General features: G+C 37.3%; 1 protein-coding gene across 1 annotated transcript in view; it reads left to right on the forward strand.

The window, feature by feature from the left end:
* Window positions 1-2,093: 2,093 nt before the first annotated feature.
* The window catches only part of LOC132555697 (hillarin-like), a 70,286-nt gene continuing 51,178 nt past the window's right edge, over window positions 2,094-21,201 (forward strand). The window contains exon 1 of the mRNA XM_060220057.1: window positions 2,094-2,732. Within this exon, the coding sequence (XP_060076040.1) occupies window positions 2,406-2,732 (327 nt within the window). The 5' untranslated portion in view covers window positions 2,094-2,405. The remainder of the gene's footprint in view (window positions 2,733-21,201) is intronic.

The following is a 21,201-nucleotide window of genomic DNA, read 5'->3' on the forward strand; positions in this document are numbered from 1 at the left end:
ATTTATCTGGGTCCATTCAATTATTTGATCAATATTTACAAACCTGATTGTTATGGAACAATCGGAATGGAATTAAATCTGAATTTTCGGCTCAGAATGAATCACATGATAAGCTACACATACCAATATGTTTGTTATGTATCGTGTATGTTTGAACATAGAATATTTATTTATGTAACCGATATAAATCTGCATTGATGTACAGTTGTTTAGTATCATTTAACGTACTAAGGTATTTATATATTACGATAATGTTCGCTGTATACGTGTTTTGTTGTTATTCCTGCTGTTGTTGTAACGTGCTTGACGTGAGTCTAATAAATAGAGTATAATACTACAGAGGACTTTGTATTGGTTTACAGTGTGTTTAAGGTGTGTACCTAGAAACGTCCAGTATTGCTTACCTCCCGTATGTTAACAAGACACATTGATACAGACTGCGATAGATATACCACAGATAAACAGTACGGTGGTACACTCACCCTATGGAAAAGCACACAAAAATGACATATCTTAATCAGTTAGAAATAAAACCTCAGGTCATTGCAACTCCTTATTTTTTTCTTTAGGGACAATCATGTTTTCACACCAGCCCTGATCAAAAGGTATTTCACAGTACTTTTTCACTAATTTTGAATTAAAATATTAAGCTCTAAGATAGCTTACGGTAAAAAAAGACATATACCTATTCTTACTACAGTGTATCAACACACTGAATTTTCCCCAAGGCTTTTATTTTGTATAACCAATATGATATGAAATATCCGATTGCCTGTGTTCGCTTTCCATGTCAGAAAAACAGTATAATTCCATGATCAAACAGGTTATAAGTATATGTATGCCTTTAACACACCTTGACTCATTCCAAGTTGAGAAATGTGAGGTTAATAATGAGGTTTTATTCAAGTAAGAAAATGTAACCTCTTTAACAAAACACGTGCCACAACCCGGCATCTCTAGAAAGATAACATTAAGCCGACTATACAAGTTGTCTCCCTTTAAATATAGAACTATGCAATCATCGATTGTTTCCCATTTATCAATTTCTTTATGAGCTGTAATGATATTTTTCTGCTAACACCCACCTCCCCACTCTTCCCCCCTACTTCATTTTCATTTCAGTTCATTGTACAAATGCTTTGTGATACTGAATATATCTCACCTTAGCCTAATTCGCTTCTGAACAGATTCGTGTAAGTATAAAAAAAATATCAACATTTTGTATGGCGATAATTCTTTAGATAAGAAATCAAATGGAATTATTTGTACACTTATTCAGAACTTTATTTCTGACATTAAAGATTTGCCTAAATACATGTCAGTATATAGGGTCTTCTGCCTAGTTGTCGACTCCTGGACATTTAGTGTTGATTTCTGACTCTTCATCTGTTTTCTTCTAAAACCTTGTAAAATATGTACAGGTCATGCTAGGTCCTTACTACATATACTTGTATTATGGAGAGAATATTGATAAGTTCTGATAACTTGCGTTCGATCCATTTGAATATCATTATGCAGTAAAATTGGTTTAAATTCAAATTGTAATTACGAAATCACTTAGTTTTTTTTAGACCAGTCTTTTGACTTTTCATTAGAAATATTGTTTGAGATATCAACTTGTATTTCTTAATTAGTTTTTTTTTCTACACAATAGCATAAATGCTAAGTTTGTGATTGACCCTAACGTCATGACAAATATACATAATCGGGGCCCGATAATTTTTTTGATGTGGAGTTGTCTCTCTTTGACACGTATTTGAAAGCTAATTCAAAGTATGATGTTGATAGTTTAAGCATTACCACTTAAAATGTATTAATAAAGAAATTAAGTCTACAATTTATTTGATACGACACATGTGAAAATATCAGACTGATTGTTATTCATATAACACAATGACCTCGAATTAGTCAGACGAGATCAGATATTACTTGAATTTTATCGACTAAGAAACTAACCAATCAGTATGCTGAGATGTTGATAGGGGCGGAGCTACACAGAGTGCATTTGTTTGGTTTGAACTTTCATTTTACGAGAAAATCGTGAAGCATGTGTTGTGTGTACACGGATCTATAGCACGGTGTGTGTGTATTATATAAAGAACGTGTCCGACGCTTTATGGTGTGTCATTATCTACATGGAGTAATGTCTTAGAGTGTTTGTTTATCACAGGACTAGTAACTGACCCCTGTATTTATATGTGTGTGTGTGTGCAGTATGTGATCAGTGTCGTGTGTGATTCATAGTTAATTAATAATACTAGACTTCTTGATGTTAACAGACATGTAACGATGTCCACATACCCGTAATGTTGGAACTGTACGGATTACACACCTAATATGACAGGTACCGTACCATTAGCTTTAAGACAACACTACCCGTAAACAGTCAGGTAAGAAAAATAGAAATGGATGACAGGTGCTCGAGTGACGGGGACGACTCGGATTGTGAGGATATAAGGTCTCTCCCTAGGGATCCCTGCTACCGGTGTGAAAAACGTGTGTATCCGGTGGAGAAGGTGGATGTAGGGGTGTTGTTCCACAGGAGGTGTTTTCGGTGTCGAGTGTGTGGATTACAGCTGACCCTAAAGACGTTCCACTGGGACCAGGAAAACACCCCTGATGTGTACTGTAATGTCCATCTTACGAGAATGGTGGGTTCCATTGACAAGGATTCAATCGGGATTCAGTCAGCCCTTAACGCCCCTAAACGGGGCATTAACGCAAATGAACAGGTAAGTCGCATTACCTTTTGTAATTAAAGTTTAGACCTTATCAAAGGCAACGCTGAGTCTTCAGAGTACAACATTCTACAACAGGTACCCACACCGATATTTGTATGATAATATATACCATTATAGGGAGTTATCACTGACTAAATTACAGGTGAGACGTGTTTTATCAGGTGCAGTCGTAGCACTTAGATTGGATATCGATAACAATGCTGTTTCTATCAGTTGCTCTGGAAGTTACATTATCTATAATAGATAAAATTAACACTTTTGTTTGTGAAATCCAGATCTGGCTTCCTTATTTACTAAAAACCGCAAAACCCTCATTTCATATAATTTTGGATCTTTACACGTGTTCTTAAGCCCCAGCACTTACACGGCACGGTGAAGAAACGATGATACTCTCTATCGCATCAACGTAATTATCATTAGTGACTATTGTCAGAAACAATTACACTTTATATCAAATTATTGTGATAAAGTGATGAGGCCTTCCTCATCCACATCTCGTGGTTTCAACAACCAATTCCACAAGGATGGAAACTAGGTTTTGATCGATGTCTGGTGCAGACTTCTCCCACACCAACGTTACCGAGGACATCTTGTCGGCGTCGCGGAGACCGACACCAAGATCTGTGTTAGAAGCAACTAGAATTATTAAATTATATAATATATTGGAAAGCTGTAATGAACTTTGTATGCAAATTTGATTGAATTGGTCTGATATTTGACGTTTAGTTGTAAAACGCATACACCAACTTATAACATGTATTCAATGACCTTGGTAATTACAGGGCCTTTTGGTGTGGAAAGGTGAACGTGCGACGTTACCATATATGTAAATGCGTGATATATCCCTGTATTGTTATACACGCGCACAGCAGATGTATTGTAGATAATGGATATCCAGCTGGGGTACGTATTGTACCAGTCTACTTTACAGAATGTATCAAGCTGTGGATACGTATTGTACCAGTCTAGTTTACATGGGTATCAAGCTGTGGATACGTATTGTACCGGTCTACTTTACAGAAGGTATCCAAATATGGATACGTATTGTACCGGTCTACTTTACATAAGGTATCCAGCTATGGATACGTATTGTACCGATCAACTTTACAGAAGGTATCCAACTATGGATACGTATTGTACCGGTCTACTTTACAGAAGGTATCTAGCTGTGGATACGTATTGTACCGGTCTACTTTACAAAAGGTATCCAGCTATGGATACATATTCTATCGGTCTACTTTACAGGGGTATCCAGCTATGGATACATATTGTACCGGTCTACTTTACAGGGGTATCCAGCTTTGGTACGTATTGTACCAGTCTACTTTACAGAAGGTATCCAGCTGTGGATACGTGTTTGTATCGGTCTACTTTACAGAAGGTATCCAGCTGTTGATACGTATTCTACCGGTCTACTTTACAGGGGTATCCATCTGTGGATACGTATCGTATCGGTCTACTTTACAGAAGGTATCCAGCTGTGGATACGTATTGTACCAGTCTAATTTACAGAAGGTATCCAGCTGTGGATACGTATTCTACCGGTCTACTTTACAGGGGTATCCATCTGTGGATACGTATCGTATCGGTCTACTTTACAGAAGGTATCCAGCTGTGGATACGTATTGTACCAGTCTAATTTACAGAAGGTATCCAGCTGTGGATACGTATCGTACCGATCCACTTTATAGGGGTATCCAGCTGTGGATACGTATCGTACCGATCTACTTTACATAAGGTATCCAGCTGTGGATACGTATTGTACCGGTCTACTTTACATAAGGTATCCAGCTGTGGATACGTATTGTACCGATCTACTTTACAGAAGGTATCCAACTATGGATACGTATTTGTGTCGGTCTACTTTACACGGGGTATCAAGCTGTGGATACGTATTTGTGTCGGTCTACTTTACACGGGGTATCAAGCTGTGGATACGTATTTGTATCGGTCTACTTTACAGTTCCAGTAGTAGTCAAGTTATATAGGTTAAGCCATCAAATATACATAGAACCATGAACGATATTGAAAAATCATTCAAACTTAGGACAATATTACCGTAGAGCTCTGCTAGTACCGTGTGTTGTTCTACCGTCCCCATGTTAAATAGCTCGTATTGTTCTAAATCATAGCACAATCTTAAGTGGTTTGTACATATGTCGCACAACACCTACCCGAACACCTATATATGACTGATACCGTCAGTAATCGTCCGGGTTCAATTTGTCATAACCCTGTTTACGGTCCATAGCCGGGAGCTCTTCCCTGTCATTCTTGTATCTACGGATGTAAGATTATGTATTTGTTGTTTGGAATGACGGTTAGACATTATACAAGGGTAACGAAGCACCGTTCATTGTGATATAACTCTTTCAATGGCGACTGGTCACATCTGTTTCCGGGTACTATACCCAACCAAGCTGCACACGTCCCGAATAGCCTCACTATGTCCTTGATCTTACACAAGATAATAATTACAAAATAAACAGGACTAGAGAAAGAACAAATGTAGCTGAATGTAGATACCTGGTATATAAAACATAGCTACATTTGTACAATACAATCTATAGAACATTATAACCGTGACAATTCCCGACGGTTCAAAATCGTTCGACAGAGAAATGAAAATGTTTCAAATGAAACATTCATACCTTAAAGCATTACCACCGAGACTTTCTTGCTGTTAATAACAATGAGTGTTTCATACTGAGAGTATTTTACAGACCGAACTAATTTCAAATAAACATTTCTTTTCTGACCAAATTCCAGTTTCATATCAACCCCATTTTATTATTTGTATTTGGTAATACCAGATAGTGGACTTCCTTTGTCTTGTTGATCCGTTTCTCGAGGCACCTTTTTGTTAATGCACGTGTAATGAAAACAAAGGTAATGCACGTGTATCCCTGTACGTGTCAATTCATGTGTGACGCACACATAACTAGTTGCAGTCGGTTTCACTCCCCTCTATGTAACAGCTGTAAGAATGATTAAACACACCAAGCATAGCAAATACCAAGACCACATTCAGCTAAAACTACGTGGTCAGGTTATTTCACCGATTTGTAAATGACAAGAATATTATTTCTATAATTTCATAAATACTGTCGTATTCTTAATAATGGCGTGGCGTGGTTGTTCTGTTTTAGGAAATGATATCATGATTTGTTCAATAGTTACACATATTAAGTGTCATGGGATGACTTTTATTGTTTATTTGGAGTACCTACCATCTGCTCTCTGACACGTGCTCGGTAAATAATACGACAATCTGGAGATAGGAAGACACACAGTCGGAATTAGGACAAAGGCTATTGTATGTTGTACAAATGTGTGCCACTTTTTAATATGATTTAGGAGAGAATTATCGATTTTTTCCGTTACAATTAGTGACAGGTATGCCGATACAGGTAGTTTAAGGTCACAACTGTCTGTCACTAGGTCGCAACCAAGGTTTCAGAAAACAATGGAACGTTGCTGAAAATGTTGATGTTATACTTCTTTTCTACGTATACACTACAATACAACATTCAAAGCTTTTTGAAAATCTCCGCTTTTTGTAATGACAGCTCTTATTCGGACTGCATACATCTCTTCACCATTATGAATTTGAATGATTTTATGTGATTCATGTGAACGTGCTGATTTAGAAGAAGAGTTATGAAAGACAAGGCCAGAAAAAGTAACGTTGAAATGGAAAATGTTTATAATGTGATGGGATGACCTTGAAAATATTCAAATTTATTAAAAGTAAGAATAATTGTTTTTATTAAAGAGTGTGATTTCTTTCAGAGTATATGAATTTGTGATAAAACGGTAACCTTCAAGATGGAATTAAGAGACTGGCTGAATTCTTGCCTGGTAATGTCTTCGTGTTGTTGGGTTCTCCGAATCCTGATTGGTATGCCTATGGGAGCCATGCCCCTCTCTTGGACAATAGATACAAAACTCTTGTCAAGTTCTCCGAGTTCAGATATAGATATGTGGTCCAATGTTTAGTACAACAAGAAATACCCGCTGTATTCCATCACTCCATTGTGTCCACCGCTTACCAGACTCAAACTGTACTGGGAATGTGACCACTAAGGACCGATCACCACTATGTGACATTAGTATCACAGTTTCCCTATAATTGGTGTATTTCACACTGTCATTTAGTTCACCAAGGGACAGTCGATTCGGTGTTGAATGTTGAAGAGTGGGGTTCAGATATTGCGATTTCTGCAACTGTTGACGTACAAACTAAAACTTCAAAGTTTCTAAGTTATATGGAAGAGTTCTGTCACAATCGCGTCCAGATTGCAAATTTCACGATATCCTTAATGCCTGATGAATCAGCTGTAACTACGTCGATTGCAAAATGTTCAGAAATGAAAGCTTTTCTTGTAAATCTTTCATTTCTTAACATTTCGCCATTGTTTCATGGAATTTGAGAAAGGCATATTGTTTTGGTTATATTTCAGTATCCTCTTGTCTTAAACATGGTTTCATTACGCTATTAAGCAGAGTGATATCCTTCAGTCTTACAACAGACAAATATTGTTACATTCAAAAGTTACAAAATCATAGAATCATAGAAATAGAGTTGGAGTTGTCATTAACACGAGAGTAAGCTGTATGACTGTTTCCTGTGTGTATGTAAGAGGACTACAGGTAGATACGTGCAGTGATTAACGTCCCGATCCAGAACTGAATACCCCGTTTATTGTTTTAGGTAAGCTGGATGTGTCACTATAAATACATTCCCCGTCACAAACATTACCAATAAAAGTGAGTAACGAACACATCTCTAAGGACTGGCCATGTGACTAAACGTAATGCCTTGATGCGCCTAACTTGTGACCGTATATATATATATATATAGTACATTACTAATTATTTACTTTCGTGGTCGTGTGTCGGACGATGTCCCCCTCAAAGTAGCTTTAATTAGATGTTCACGACAGTTTGTATGTTTACATGTTTACATAGACTAACAGTGGATGAGGTGGAGGTTATCGTCGTTAGGTTCAAAATTGTCCTGGGGAAAATACAGGTGCTCGTTGAGCTCAGACACAACCGTGATAGTGCTGAGCTAACATTTTAGGGGCCAACACGTTTCTCATGTAATATTGACGATGTGGTTTAGTCATAGGTAAAACACGCTTGTGCAGTAAGCATGCGTACGTATACAAAAAGGGAGTGCAAAATGCTTGAATGAATGATGTTCGGAAATCCCTCGGAATTGTGTATTTCTTCAATGAAATTAAATAAGATTGATTCTCGAAATGCTCAGTTTTCCACATGCTGCGTTTCTTCTGTACCGATTCTGTGATAAATACACACCGCCTTGTGAGCAACTAAGGTGATATATCGATCAGCGATCAGTATTAGTCATACCTGTAGATCGATCATGTTCTCTAGTCATTACAGGTACTCTCAGGTACGCCTGCATACAGGTGTAAATCAATCAAAGGTGATGTCTGAATGGTTTTACAACAAACTGGGTCAAATAGTACCCAACTGTATGAGGACATTCTAACGATGTCACTAGTGGGGAAACCCTTATGATGTAGGATCCGCCTAGCAGACCCGCGACACCCTTCCGTTACTGTAAACAAAGACAAATGATTTTTGATGTACTTTTATTTCCTTTATTTGTTCAAAGAATTAATCTGGGATTAGGGTTAACGTATGAGTATGGTTACGACTACTGAAATGGCGTCTGACAGCTGTCGTATGAAGTGTTTCCATGGTATGTGATAATGACGATAAAAAGACTTGTTCTAGAGGTACAAAAGGGAAATGCTCTTTGTGATGGACCTGTTCAGCATTTACAGTTGTATATCGCTCATGTCTGTAGACAAATGTGCCCCAGATAGTCCCAGAAACCGACAATAGAATAATGGTAAGCGATCGTCTGAGATCACCTCTATAACGGGCCACACTATCTCATGACATTACAGTGTCTAAGATAGACACTATCTATAGTTATTATGTCACAGGAAGGGTTCTCGCCTGTTATACCTGTAAACGTAAATACTAACGAGCACATTAGAGGTATCATATACCAATCCGTCAAGGTTATCTCCCAATTGCTATCTGTAATCAAGTTTAAAATATATCGCCAGACAACGATCAACACACCAACGGAAAATTAGCCGAGGACCAAAGATTGTACGTGCTTTTCATTTTTTTTTAAATATTCCCTTCTAATAAACGAGTGAGCGTTCCTGGAAACATTTAAGACGGCTAGAAACACGAGTCCATGCGCCCAGACATACATGATTCATATTTGATGCTAAGGCGCATATTAATACATTATATGAGCTAGGGTATGCATGGAACACATGGAAATGCATGACATGCACAGACACAAGCGCACGACCGGCAATAAGGACAGACTCGTCACTTTATGTTCGCAGTGTAATATTTACATATGTACAGTTCATACAGTGTGATATTTACCTCTGTACAGTACATACAATGTGATATTTACCTCTGTACAGTACATACAGTGTGATATTTACCTCTGTACAGTTCATACAGTGTGATATTTACCTGTGTACAGTTCATACAATGTGATATTTACCTGTGTACAGTTCATACAATGTGATATTTACCTGTGTACAGTTCATACAATGTGATATTTACCTGTGTACAGTTCATACAGTGTGATATTTACCTGTGTACAGTTCATACAGTGTGATATTTACCTGTGTACAGTTCATACAGTGTGATATTTACCTGTGTTACAGTTCATACAGTGTGATATTTACCTGTGTACAGTCATACATTGTGATATTTACAGTGTACAGTTCATACAATGTGATATTTACCTGTGTACAGTTCATACAATGTGATATTTACCTGTGTACAGTTCATACAGTGTGATATTTACCTCTGTACAGTACATACCTTGTGATATTTACCTCTGTACAGTTCATACAGTGTGAAATTTTCTCTGTACTGTACATACCTTGTGATATTTACTTCTGTACAGATCATACAGTGTGATATTTACCTCTGTACAGTACATACCTTGTGATATTTACCTGTGTACAGGTCATACAGTGTGATATTTACATATGTACAGTTCATACAGTGTGATATTTACCTGTGTACAGTTCATACAGTGTGATATTTACCTCTGTACAGTTCATACCATGTGATATTTACCTCTGTACAGTTCATACAGTGTGATATTTACCTCTGTACAGTTCATACCATGTGATATTTTCATCTGTACAGTACACACAGTGTGATATTTACATCTGTACAGTTCACACAGTGTGATATTTACCTGTGTACAGTTCATACAGTGTGATATTTACCTCTCTACAGTTCATACCATGTGATATTTTCATCTGTACAGTACATACAGTGTGATATTTACCTCTGTACAGTACATACCTTGTGATATTTACCTCTGTACAGATCATACAGTGTGATATTTACCTCTGTACAGTTCATACAGTGTGATATTTACCTGTGTACAGTTCATACAGTATGATATTTACCTCTGTACAGTTCATACCATGTGATATTTTCATCTGTACAGTACATACAGTGTGATATTTACCTCTGTACAGTTCATACAGTGTAATATTTACCTCTGTACAGTTCATACAGTGTGATATTTACCTCTGTACAGTTCATACAGTGTGATATTTACCTCTGTACAGTTCATACAGTGTGATATTTACCTGTGTACAGTTCATACAGTGTGATATTTACCTCTGTACAGTTCATACAGTGTGATATTTACCTGTGTACAGTTCATACAGTGTGATATTTACCTGTGTACAGTTCACACAGTGTGATATTTACCTGTGTACAGTTCACACAGTGTGATATTTACCTGTGTACAGTTCACACAGTGTAATATTTACCTGTGTACAGTTCACACAGTGTGATATTTACCTGTGTACAGTTCATACAGTGTGATATTTACCTGTGTACAGTTCATACAGTGTGATATTTACATATGTACAGTTCATACACTGTGATATTTACATATGTACAGTTCACACAGTGTGATATTTACCTGTGTACAGTTCATACAGTGTGATATTTACCTGTGTACAGTTCATACAGTGTGATATTTACCTGTGTATAGTTCATACAGTGTAATATTTACCTCTGTGCAGTTCATACAGTGTAATATTTACCTGTGTACATACAGTGTGATATTTACCTCTGTACAGTTCATACAGTGTGATATTTACCTGTGCACAGTTCATACACTGTGATATTTACATATGTACAGTTCATAAAGTGTAATATTTACCTGTGTACAGTTCATACACTGTGATATTTACCTCTGTACAGTTCACACAGTGTGATATTTACCTCTGTACAGTTCATACAGTGTGATATTTACCTCTGTACAGTTCATACAGTGTGATATTTACCTCTGTACAGTTCATACAGTGTGATATTTACCTCTGTACAGTTCATACAGTGTGATATTTACCTCTGTACAGTTCATACAGTGTGATATCTACCTCTGTACAGTTCATACAATGTGATATTTACCTGTGTACAGTTCACACAGTGTGATATCTACCTCTGTACAGTTCACACAGTGTGATATCTACCTCTGTACAGTTCACACAGTGTGATATTTACCTCTGTACAGTTCACACAGTGTGATATTTACCTGTGTACAGTTCATACAGTGTGATATTTACCTCTGTACAGTTCATACAGTGTGATATTTACCTCTGTACAGTTCATACAGTGTAATATTTACCTCTGTACAGTTCATACAGTGTAATATTTACCTGTGTACAGTTCACACAGTGTGATATTTACCTCTGTACAGTTCATACAGTGTGATATTTACCTCTGTACAGTTCATACAGTGTGATATTTACCTCTGTACAGTTCATACAGTGTGATATTTACCTCTGTACAGTTCACACAGTGTGATATTTACCTCTGTACAGTTCATACAGTGTGATATTTACCTGTGTACAGTTCACACAGTGTGATATTTACCTCTGTACAGTACATACCTTGTGATATTTACTTCTGTACAGTGTGATATTTACCTGTGTACAGTTCATACAGTGTGATATCTACCTCTGTACAGTTCACACAGTGTGATATTTACCTCTTACATTTCAGGGTAATATTTTATATCATTCATACGGTGTTGATAATATATAATGTTACATACTCTCTACTATTGGTATACTTAGTAGATAGCTTGGACATCCACGGAAATGACAATGACATAAGTTTGGAATGATATTTGTAAACAAAAACGGAAATGTTGTCCGTCGCCCATCCTAATGCCGAGTACGCTGTGTTGGGTGTGGGAATCGATCAATGAACGGATGAGTTGTCTAATCGTGTTTGATTAAATATTAATTAGCAGGCTTTATCATTTTCACCTGAGCCTGCACCTGGTGACATCATTAAACATGTTAAAAAATAACTGCAGAGCCAGACCAGACTGATCGATATAATGTATGGAAGTATGTTACAACCGCCCCGTCATCAACTGGTCGACTTCAATAAGACGGCCAAATGTTTTAATGAAAATCAGAGGAAAAGGTTTTAGATGTGGCTGTTAGAATGGTATCGGATATCCATTATGATTCGACGTTGTTCTAAAAAGATGTTGGAAATGGTGAGGTTACGCCAAATAGTCCTGTCTGCATTGTTTGCTGGTGTGAAAACCTCTATATAAAACATTTCCTTAGTTATTGCATTTCAGCAGCATATATAATTATACAGCATTTAACAGTTTAAAGCTGTAAATAGGGTTAGGAAAATATATAATATATTTAATGTATATTTACTACATATATAAGACTAGATACGTAAACTGTTACCTATATGTGACACGGTACCTGTAGGTATGACCTTGCATACAATGACAAGAGCTGATACTGTAGTGTCAAGGGAGTACTTACACCCAACAGCCTGGGTACTTTTAACTGATGTAAAACAAGTAGACTATGACACCATTGAATTTAAGACCTTACATAAATATATAATTAGTACGTATCCCTGTTTACTTTGATAAGTAAGCATGATCAGGAGTTCATATAGTCTAAAGGGCCTCATTAATTTTGGCATGTCTTTTATATGGGTCATGTACTGCCTTATGTAGCGAAGAAATCAAGTAGTAAAAGTAAAAACGTTTAAGGAGGTATGCTATATAGTTTAGAGAAATCTCAATGTGCACCGAAGATGTAAAGAAATGGACCACGATGGCAAATACTTTGGATAAGCAAGCTGTTTCTGTAGACGATCAAAAGAAACTCTGAACACTTACATGTGTAACCAATTCATATGTTTTCGGTTCGATACCGGTACCGAAATGTGACCGAGATTACGTCTTTAGATAAGTGACTTGGAACCCGAAACCTGTAGGACATGCATTTATGTGTAACATCGGTTTGCGAGTTAATGTACAAAATATAGTATGATGAGTGACAGCTGAATCATAGCGTCACAGTTTGGGTTGATCTAGCGGCTAAAGACTTTAATAAAATGAAGAAAGATGTATGACTACAACAATATAATATCATAGTAGTCTTAACAGGGAAGCAGTATACCACGCCATGACACAATCTTACATTGCACATATACCGGCTCAGTACAATGTAAACTTTTCGATTATCTACCAAGTCATCTAGATTTTTCATGAACAAGTGCGTTTATTTGGCGGGAGACGATGTTTTGAGGCAACAACTAGATTTTACATTACAAAACACTGTAATTAATTCCAAATGAGGAGGTCGTGAAATGGCGGTTCGTTAATTCTGTTGGGGACTACGTTTTGTTATTTGAACCACCGCGTAATTAACCTGATTTGGTAGCCATGTTGGTCTCCGGGGAAGATATGATTATTTTCCGAGGTTTAGATGTGTATAAATCCTTGATCGATCCTTGACCCCATAGCATACAAAATATTAGGGATTTCTCACTATATCACCGAGTGATGTTCAACAGTACAGCTTCCGAGCCCATTTTCTTTCTGACGACGGTAAATGTTGCCTTTTTCGATGTTAATTTTTTTGTGGTTTTACCGAAAGCTTTAGATTAAAGGGATTTTCGCCAAACATTATTTGATAAAATTCCCGAAGACAAACTTTCTGTGAAAAGATAGCTTCGATATATCAATATAAGAACTCATTTATTTTAACTTATAAAAAATATTGACGACATATTAATTTATTACCGAATCCTTTCCGTGTGATTATAACGTAATAAATGTTCTTCCCAGTGTATTTATTCAGGGAAGTGATTGATGCCATGCTTTGACTTATAAACTGGATTCTGATAGCGAGAGCCATTAGTTGGAGAATATATGGGTTCCTTTATAATATCGCCTCTGTGTCGCACTCGGCAGATCAAATTCCCTGTAGCTGTCAATCTTTCCAGTCAAATAGACAAGCGCGGCATCACAAATGGCGTCTCCATCAATACAAGTCCTCAGTTTCTGTAATGCCATACGTCGCGGGAGAGATGGTTTAGTCCGTGGCGCCGTAAGGACCTCTCGAGAATATATCTGTACCTTGTGTTAACATCGAGGATGACAATATTTTATTACATACCGACATATCACGACTTCCGGTCAGATGAAACTGCGACCTTGACCCTTTGTCCCTTCGACATGTGGTATGTATTCTACAGATGCAACGTATCAGATGACAACAGCTATTAATAACGGGTGCTTAAAAACAAACACCCTGTTAATCATGAATTTTCACCGGAAGATAAATAATATCTATTCCCGTAGTTGTGATTTAATGTTTCTCAGCTTCGTAACGAAGGATGTGCGAAGACTAAGTGCCTTTAGGGATTAATAGTTAATAAGTTCTCCGAACTGTTCACACTAGATCAATAATTCTATCTTCTTGAGGACCTTTCGGATCACGAGAATGTCCCTTAGGGTGTTAGAATATCACCCACCGGGGCCAATTAGCAACCTCAGACCTTAACTTCAGTAGGCGTCACATATCGCGAAATTTGATTGTACGTAACTAGTTCCCGTAATACTAACGAATTCTTACATCGGTGAGGTTTACACACATTTTGGTCATTTACACGAATTTTTCTTTATTAGTACATTAAATTGGAAAAAGTGATGTTTACATTTTAAAAGAACATTATTTAAGGGCGAGGCTTTTCCCAATACCTTTATTCCTTCATTGCAACTCAAAGCGTGAACTGTTTTAATATATGAATTACATATAGTAACTTCTGTTTTTAGGAAGAAATCTGATGTCCATATATTATAAGGATAAGTACTTAAAGCTACCTCCCTGAATATTCCTTTGTAAGAGGACAATGGAAATGATTGGACCTCTCTAAATATTCCTTTGTCAGAAGACAATGAATATGATTGGACCTCACTAAATATTCCTTTGTCAGAAGACAATAAAACTGATTAGATCTCTCTGAATAATCCTTTGTAAGAGGGCAATGAACATGATTGGTCCTCTCTAAATATTCCTTTGTTAGAGGACAATGGAAATGATTGGACCTCACTAGATATTCCTTGTTAAGAAGACAATAAAACTGATTGGTCCTCTTTAAATATTCCTTTGTAAGAGGACAATGGAAATGATTGGTCCTCTTTAAATATTCCTTTGTAAGAGGGCAATGAACATGATTGGACCGCTCTAAATATTCCTTGGTAAGAGGGCAATGAACATGATTGGACCTCTCTAAATATTCCTTTGCATGAGGGCAATGAACATGATTGGACCTTTCTAAATATTCCTTGGTAAGGAAACAATGAAAATGATTGGTCCTCTCTGAATATTCCTGTTTTTTCTGTAACGGTGTCTAGTATACACTATTGTCAGGAAACCAGAGTGGGTCAGTCACGTTGTCTTCTTGATTCCTGTATGAATGGTGCTATTTCGCCACCCCATTCCATACTGTCAGTTGACTGCCATGTCGGATCTGATTTGTCTATAGAGCACGGAACAGCAAATTCAATTATATATCTAAGTACACATAGTCGTAGGAAAATTCGCGGTGAAATGAGACCTAGAAAGACAATGATATTTTAATGGGTTATATATGTATCGATTAAGGTACACGTCTCTATAGCCAGCGAATGTCATCCTCTCATCGCCAGTATACGGTACTCATACTATATCATTTTACTGGGGACAAGGTCAAAATGAAGATTTCTTGTAGGTCACGCTTTCGTGTATACTTCCAGTCCCCTTCTTGTCACTGCCAACAGTTACGTGCTGTTATCATCGGGTTTACATAATTTACGGCCTGGGGGACGATACAGAAAGATTTCCAAATAAGGCATAGGCCTTATGTCAGAATGAAATTACCTTGTTTTCCTAGTAATTCCAATATCATCATCATTTAATTTCAGTGTTTAACCCAGTGTGGCTCATAAACAGGTTATAAGTACATATTTTAAGTATGTAATCAATACCTAATACGCCGTTCTATTTCAGAATATTTTATAAAGTCGAACACAGCTACAATGTCAGCGGTTTAATTCATGTTGGCAGTTGGAGGCTAATAAGCTTGTCAGATATTGTAGGATGTATCCCTTCCTTCAGCTTTATAAAAAAGGAACACAGCTTATGATCGAACATTGGCTAATCTTTCGTACACATCTCTCGCATTTAAAGGGTTGAACAAGGGAGGTGAATCGAACAATTGAACGTTTCGCCCGAGAGGCGAACTAAATAGATCCCTACATTTCCTCGTGTCTTGGTTGAATTCTTGTTTACCACTCACTTCCTGGTAGGTAAACAAAACCACCCATTTCCCGCCAACAATCTATCTAGATACATTCAGTGTTTACATTGTGTATCCTGTGTGGGAGTTATCGGTGATGTCAGACCGTTCGGTTCTCTCGGTCGTCAACCAATTCTCTTTTGTCTATTTGTTCGTCAGAAATTTGATTGATACCATGCACATGTGTTTTTTTTTTCATCGACAGAATTCCAGTTTTAATCAGGACTAATTCACATGGCGTCGCTTATTAGTCATCACCAAGGTAAAGAGAGCATGTATCATTGATGGGACTGTTATGAATTGTCATTTCTAGCATATTCTGGACAAACAGTGGTTAGGTTCTAGGAATATCAATAAGCCAGGAATATCCACCATTATATAAACACAAAAAGTACATAGATGTTATTTGATACAAGGAACATACCACAAAGATAAACCAATACCAGAAATCAGACCAACAATGTCAAACTTACAGGAACGGACCAACAATGTCAAACTTACAGGACCGGACCAAACAAACCAGACCAACAATGTCAAACTTACAGGACCAGACCAACAATGTCAAACTTACAGAACCGGACCAAACAAACCTGACCAACAATGTCAAACTTACAGAACCGGACCAAACAAACCAGACCAACAATGTCAAACTTACAGGACCAGACCAACAATGTCAAACTTACAGGACCGGACCAAACAAACCAGACCAACAATGTCAAACTTACAGGACCGGACCAACAATGTCAAACTTACAGGACCGGACCAAACAAACCAGACCAACAATGTCAAACTTACAGGACCGGACCAACAATGTCAGACTTACAGGACCGGACCAACAATGTCAAACTTACAGGACCGGACCAACAATGTCAAACTTACAGGACCGGACCAACAATGTCAAACTTACAGGACCAAACAAACCAGACCAACAATGTCAAACTTACAGGACCGGACCAAACAAACCAGACCAACAATGTCAAACTTACTGAACCGGACCAAACAAACCAGACCAACAATATCAAACTTACTGGACCGGACCAAACAAACCAGACCAACAATATCAAACTTACTGGACCGGACCAAACAAACCTGACCAACAATGTCAAACTTACAGGACCGGACCAAACAAACCAGACTAACAATGTCAGACTTACAGGACCGGACCAACAATGTCAGACTTACAGGACCGGACCAACAATGTCAAACTTACAGGACCAGACCAACAATGTCAAACTTACAGGACCGGACCAACAATGTCAAACTTACAGGACCGGACCAACAATGTCAAACTTACAGGACCGGACCAAACAAACCAGACCAACAATGTCAAACTTACAGGACCGGACCAAACAAACCAGACCAACAATGTCAAACTTGTAGGGTTGAACCAAACTTACTTACCAAACGAAATATAACAGGGCAGCGATACCAAACTATAGACCAGACCAAGAGGGTGAGCCACCCGACCAGTATGACCGTTGATTAAGATACATGATGATAGTATATATGTTTACAGAGCCATTGTCATGCTACTGGGAGCCAGACTTCCTACATGGCGCCATCTATTGGACATCTCATACCAGGGGGTGAAGGCAGTCTAATGAATCCGGACCTTTGGACCCATATCTTGGTTAATAATTTATACTGTCAACAAGATAAAATAAATCCTTTTATTTCCAACCAATTTCCAATTAACTCACAAATCCAGCCCATAGAGGTCAGTTTATTGCCCTCATATGAAGCCTGCAAACCAATCAACTCATTATGGTTAGCGAGAGAAAACCATCAATGTAATATGCGGTATAGTTATCCGGATCGAAATCTCCGGATGGGTCATCGACGCATATTTTATTCATATTTGAATTAAATGGTACAGATAGACGCCAAGATCTAAGGAAAACTTAGCGTTAATAGAGAAAATAATATTATGGCGAGTTTTTATGTCTGCTAACACAATAGTCTTGGATTTCATGTTCTATCGATCTGGCGTTAGATCGATATTGTGTGATCGTCCGGGTGAGAGGTCAATCTTGGCGTTGTTGCATGTGCACTGACCATTGAAGGAGGTCTATTAAAGTGATTTGATCTTTGTACGATGATAATGGCTATTGGAGGGTATGTTATATTGGTGCCGCTAACAGTATTGGACCAGTATGTCTCAGTTATTAGCTCCGTCCTGATGTATTCATAAGGATACCAGGTTTTTGTTCCTGAAGATTTTAATAATTACACAGCTACTTTTTAGTAGATCATTGTCATGATCATATTATATCTAGCCAAGACAACCATCCTAGAGCAAAAACATATCCTATCTGTTACTCCGTCAATTGGAAACCTCTTTAAACAGCCTTTTATCGAACAATAAGTTTGACAGATGTTCAAATTATAGAATATTTATGGAAAATAATTCTCTCTACTCTCATCCAGGTAGTTGTCCGTTAATGGAGGAGTATTGTCTTTATATTGTGTAACTTTTTGTGACAGTTTTATAGCTGTACAGATTCGTGTCACACTAATCACCAATACTATTGTATTGAACGGTGGTTTTACTATACTGCTGTTAGTGTACACGGTTCACTGATTACAAAGAAACGTCACTGTAAATACAATTTTATCAGCTTTTTAAACCTTTCAGATCCTCTAACGAGACCATGAGAATTCCGTTTTCATTTTAGATATCACAAACAAAGTTATAAAAAAAATATTTGTTTTGTCTCGGATATCCACTTTATCTTGAATGTTTCTTCAAAATGTCGTTGTGGTTAAGCTTGATAGCTGTCTTAAAGAACGGAATCGGAATTCTAATAAAATAGGGAAGGAAGCTAAAACAGAAGAATCCAGTTGTCATTCAGTGTGATCTAGGTGAAGATCACCCAGCCTGTAATTCTGGACTACCCCATCATGATAAATATAATTTTTAAGATTACCCAGCCTGTAATTCTGGACTACCCCATCATGATAAATATAATTTTTAAGATCACCCAGCCTGTAATTCTGGACTACCCCATCATGATAAATATAATTTTTAAGATAACCCAGCCTGTAATTCTGGACTACCCCATCATGATAAATATAATTTTTAAGATAACCCAGCCTGTAATTCTGGACTACCCCATCATGATAAATATAATTTTTAAGATTACCCAGCCTGTAATTCTGGACTACCCCATCATGATAAATATAATTTTTAAGATTACTCAGCCTGTAATTCTGGACTACCCCATCATGATAAATATAATTTTTAAGATTATCCAGCCTGTAATTCTGGACTACCCCATCATGATAAATATAATTTTTATAATGTTATGAAAGCTTTAATGTGACGATTTCTACATGATGTAGTAATTATACGGACGTGATATTGATTTTGTTTCTGTAGTCCCTGTTATCCTTGATGATTCACGGGGCTGCCAGGAATAAAATACATTATTATATGGTAATGAATAACGACGACAGTGATAGCGATGATGATGATGATGATGATGATGATGATGATGATGATGATGATGATGATGATGATGATAAAGATGAAATCTTAACTACAAAAGGTCGTCACACATCGGTGGTTATAGCTCCCTCGTGTATCCCTCGTGTAAAGATACAAAATAGTCATGGATACATAAAATGCAGGTACGTTTCACGTGCGAACAATCGATAGGTCACGTCCGGACACGCCTGTATATCATATAGCCCATTAGAGTATTGGCGAGAGTGAGTCAGTCTAGGTGTACGATCGGGAGGTTTGGTTGTAATCATGCGGAAATCACTGCCAATGTACTGGAATGTTTATATTTCTGATGTCAACACAACGGATGGAACCTAAAGTGCTAAAAGTGTCGTTCTCCTGTAAAATAATTAGGCAGAGAGAGAGTACGAAGTGTTCATGATTAAAACCAGGTCTTAATAAAATGAAGTAAATATCTCAACTCAGTCCTTAATAAGTAAAATGAATGTGCTTGTGTTCTCAGTTTATAAATATACATAAAGGTTGGGCACAAGTGTTCTCAAGTATTTCGAATAATATTGTAATATTCGGTGTGTACGGTTATGCATATATTTTTAATGTAGGTGTGGTTTGATGAGTATGATCAGTAGAAATCAAAACAATGATATCAGTAGGTAAATTTGACATGCTTTGCCACTAAACTATCGCTTCCTACAATTTGGTGAGTTATTTGAAGTTTTGATTTTACTATGGAAATAAATTTGATATATTAAAAAATTTCATTTTAGAAATTATATCAATTGAATATTTTACTTTCTTCCTTTTCCATTTAACTCTGAATATTATGATGGTTGAAGATAATGTTTACCATCCAAGTAAATATTGTGCCAATGTTATACGAATCAACCATTTGGGTTAAGCTATCCAGTCATATTAGGCTGTTTTTACTATGGTATTGCCATTTAAACGCCAATACACAATTTTTTTAAATCCAAGGTTTCCTGTAAATCCAACTGATTACGTGAGCGCCCGCTGCCCTGTCGAGAGCAACACACACATATATGTATTTTTAGTGTATAATATAAGAGGTGCCTCGATACGAAGGCTAAAATCAAGTCTGCGTTTTATTACCAACTTCCGGTATAAATCGTCCACCCTACAATTACTACGCACGGTGCGGCGACAGGAGAAACCTGGCAATTTACAAATCCAATCTGATTCCGGTGCTAACATTCGTACCTTTATTTCATTGGACCGACAAAGCGGATGACTCACCCCGTGCAGACGTGACATGGT

Source organism: Ylistrum balloti, unplaced genomic scaffold, assembly GCF_031769215.1.
Source record: "Ylistrum balloti isolate Yb309-2 unplaced genomic scaffold, AGI_CSIRO_Ybal_v1 Utg370510, whole genome shotgun sequence".
In the NCBI taxonomy this organism is placed as follows: Eukaryota; Metazoa; Mollusca; class Bivalvia; order Pectinida; family Pectinidae; genus Ylistrum; species Ylistrum balloti.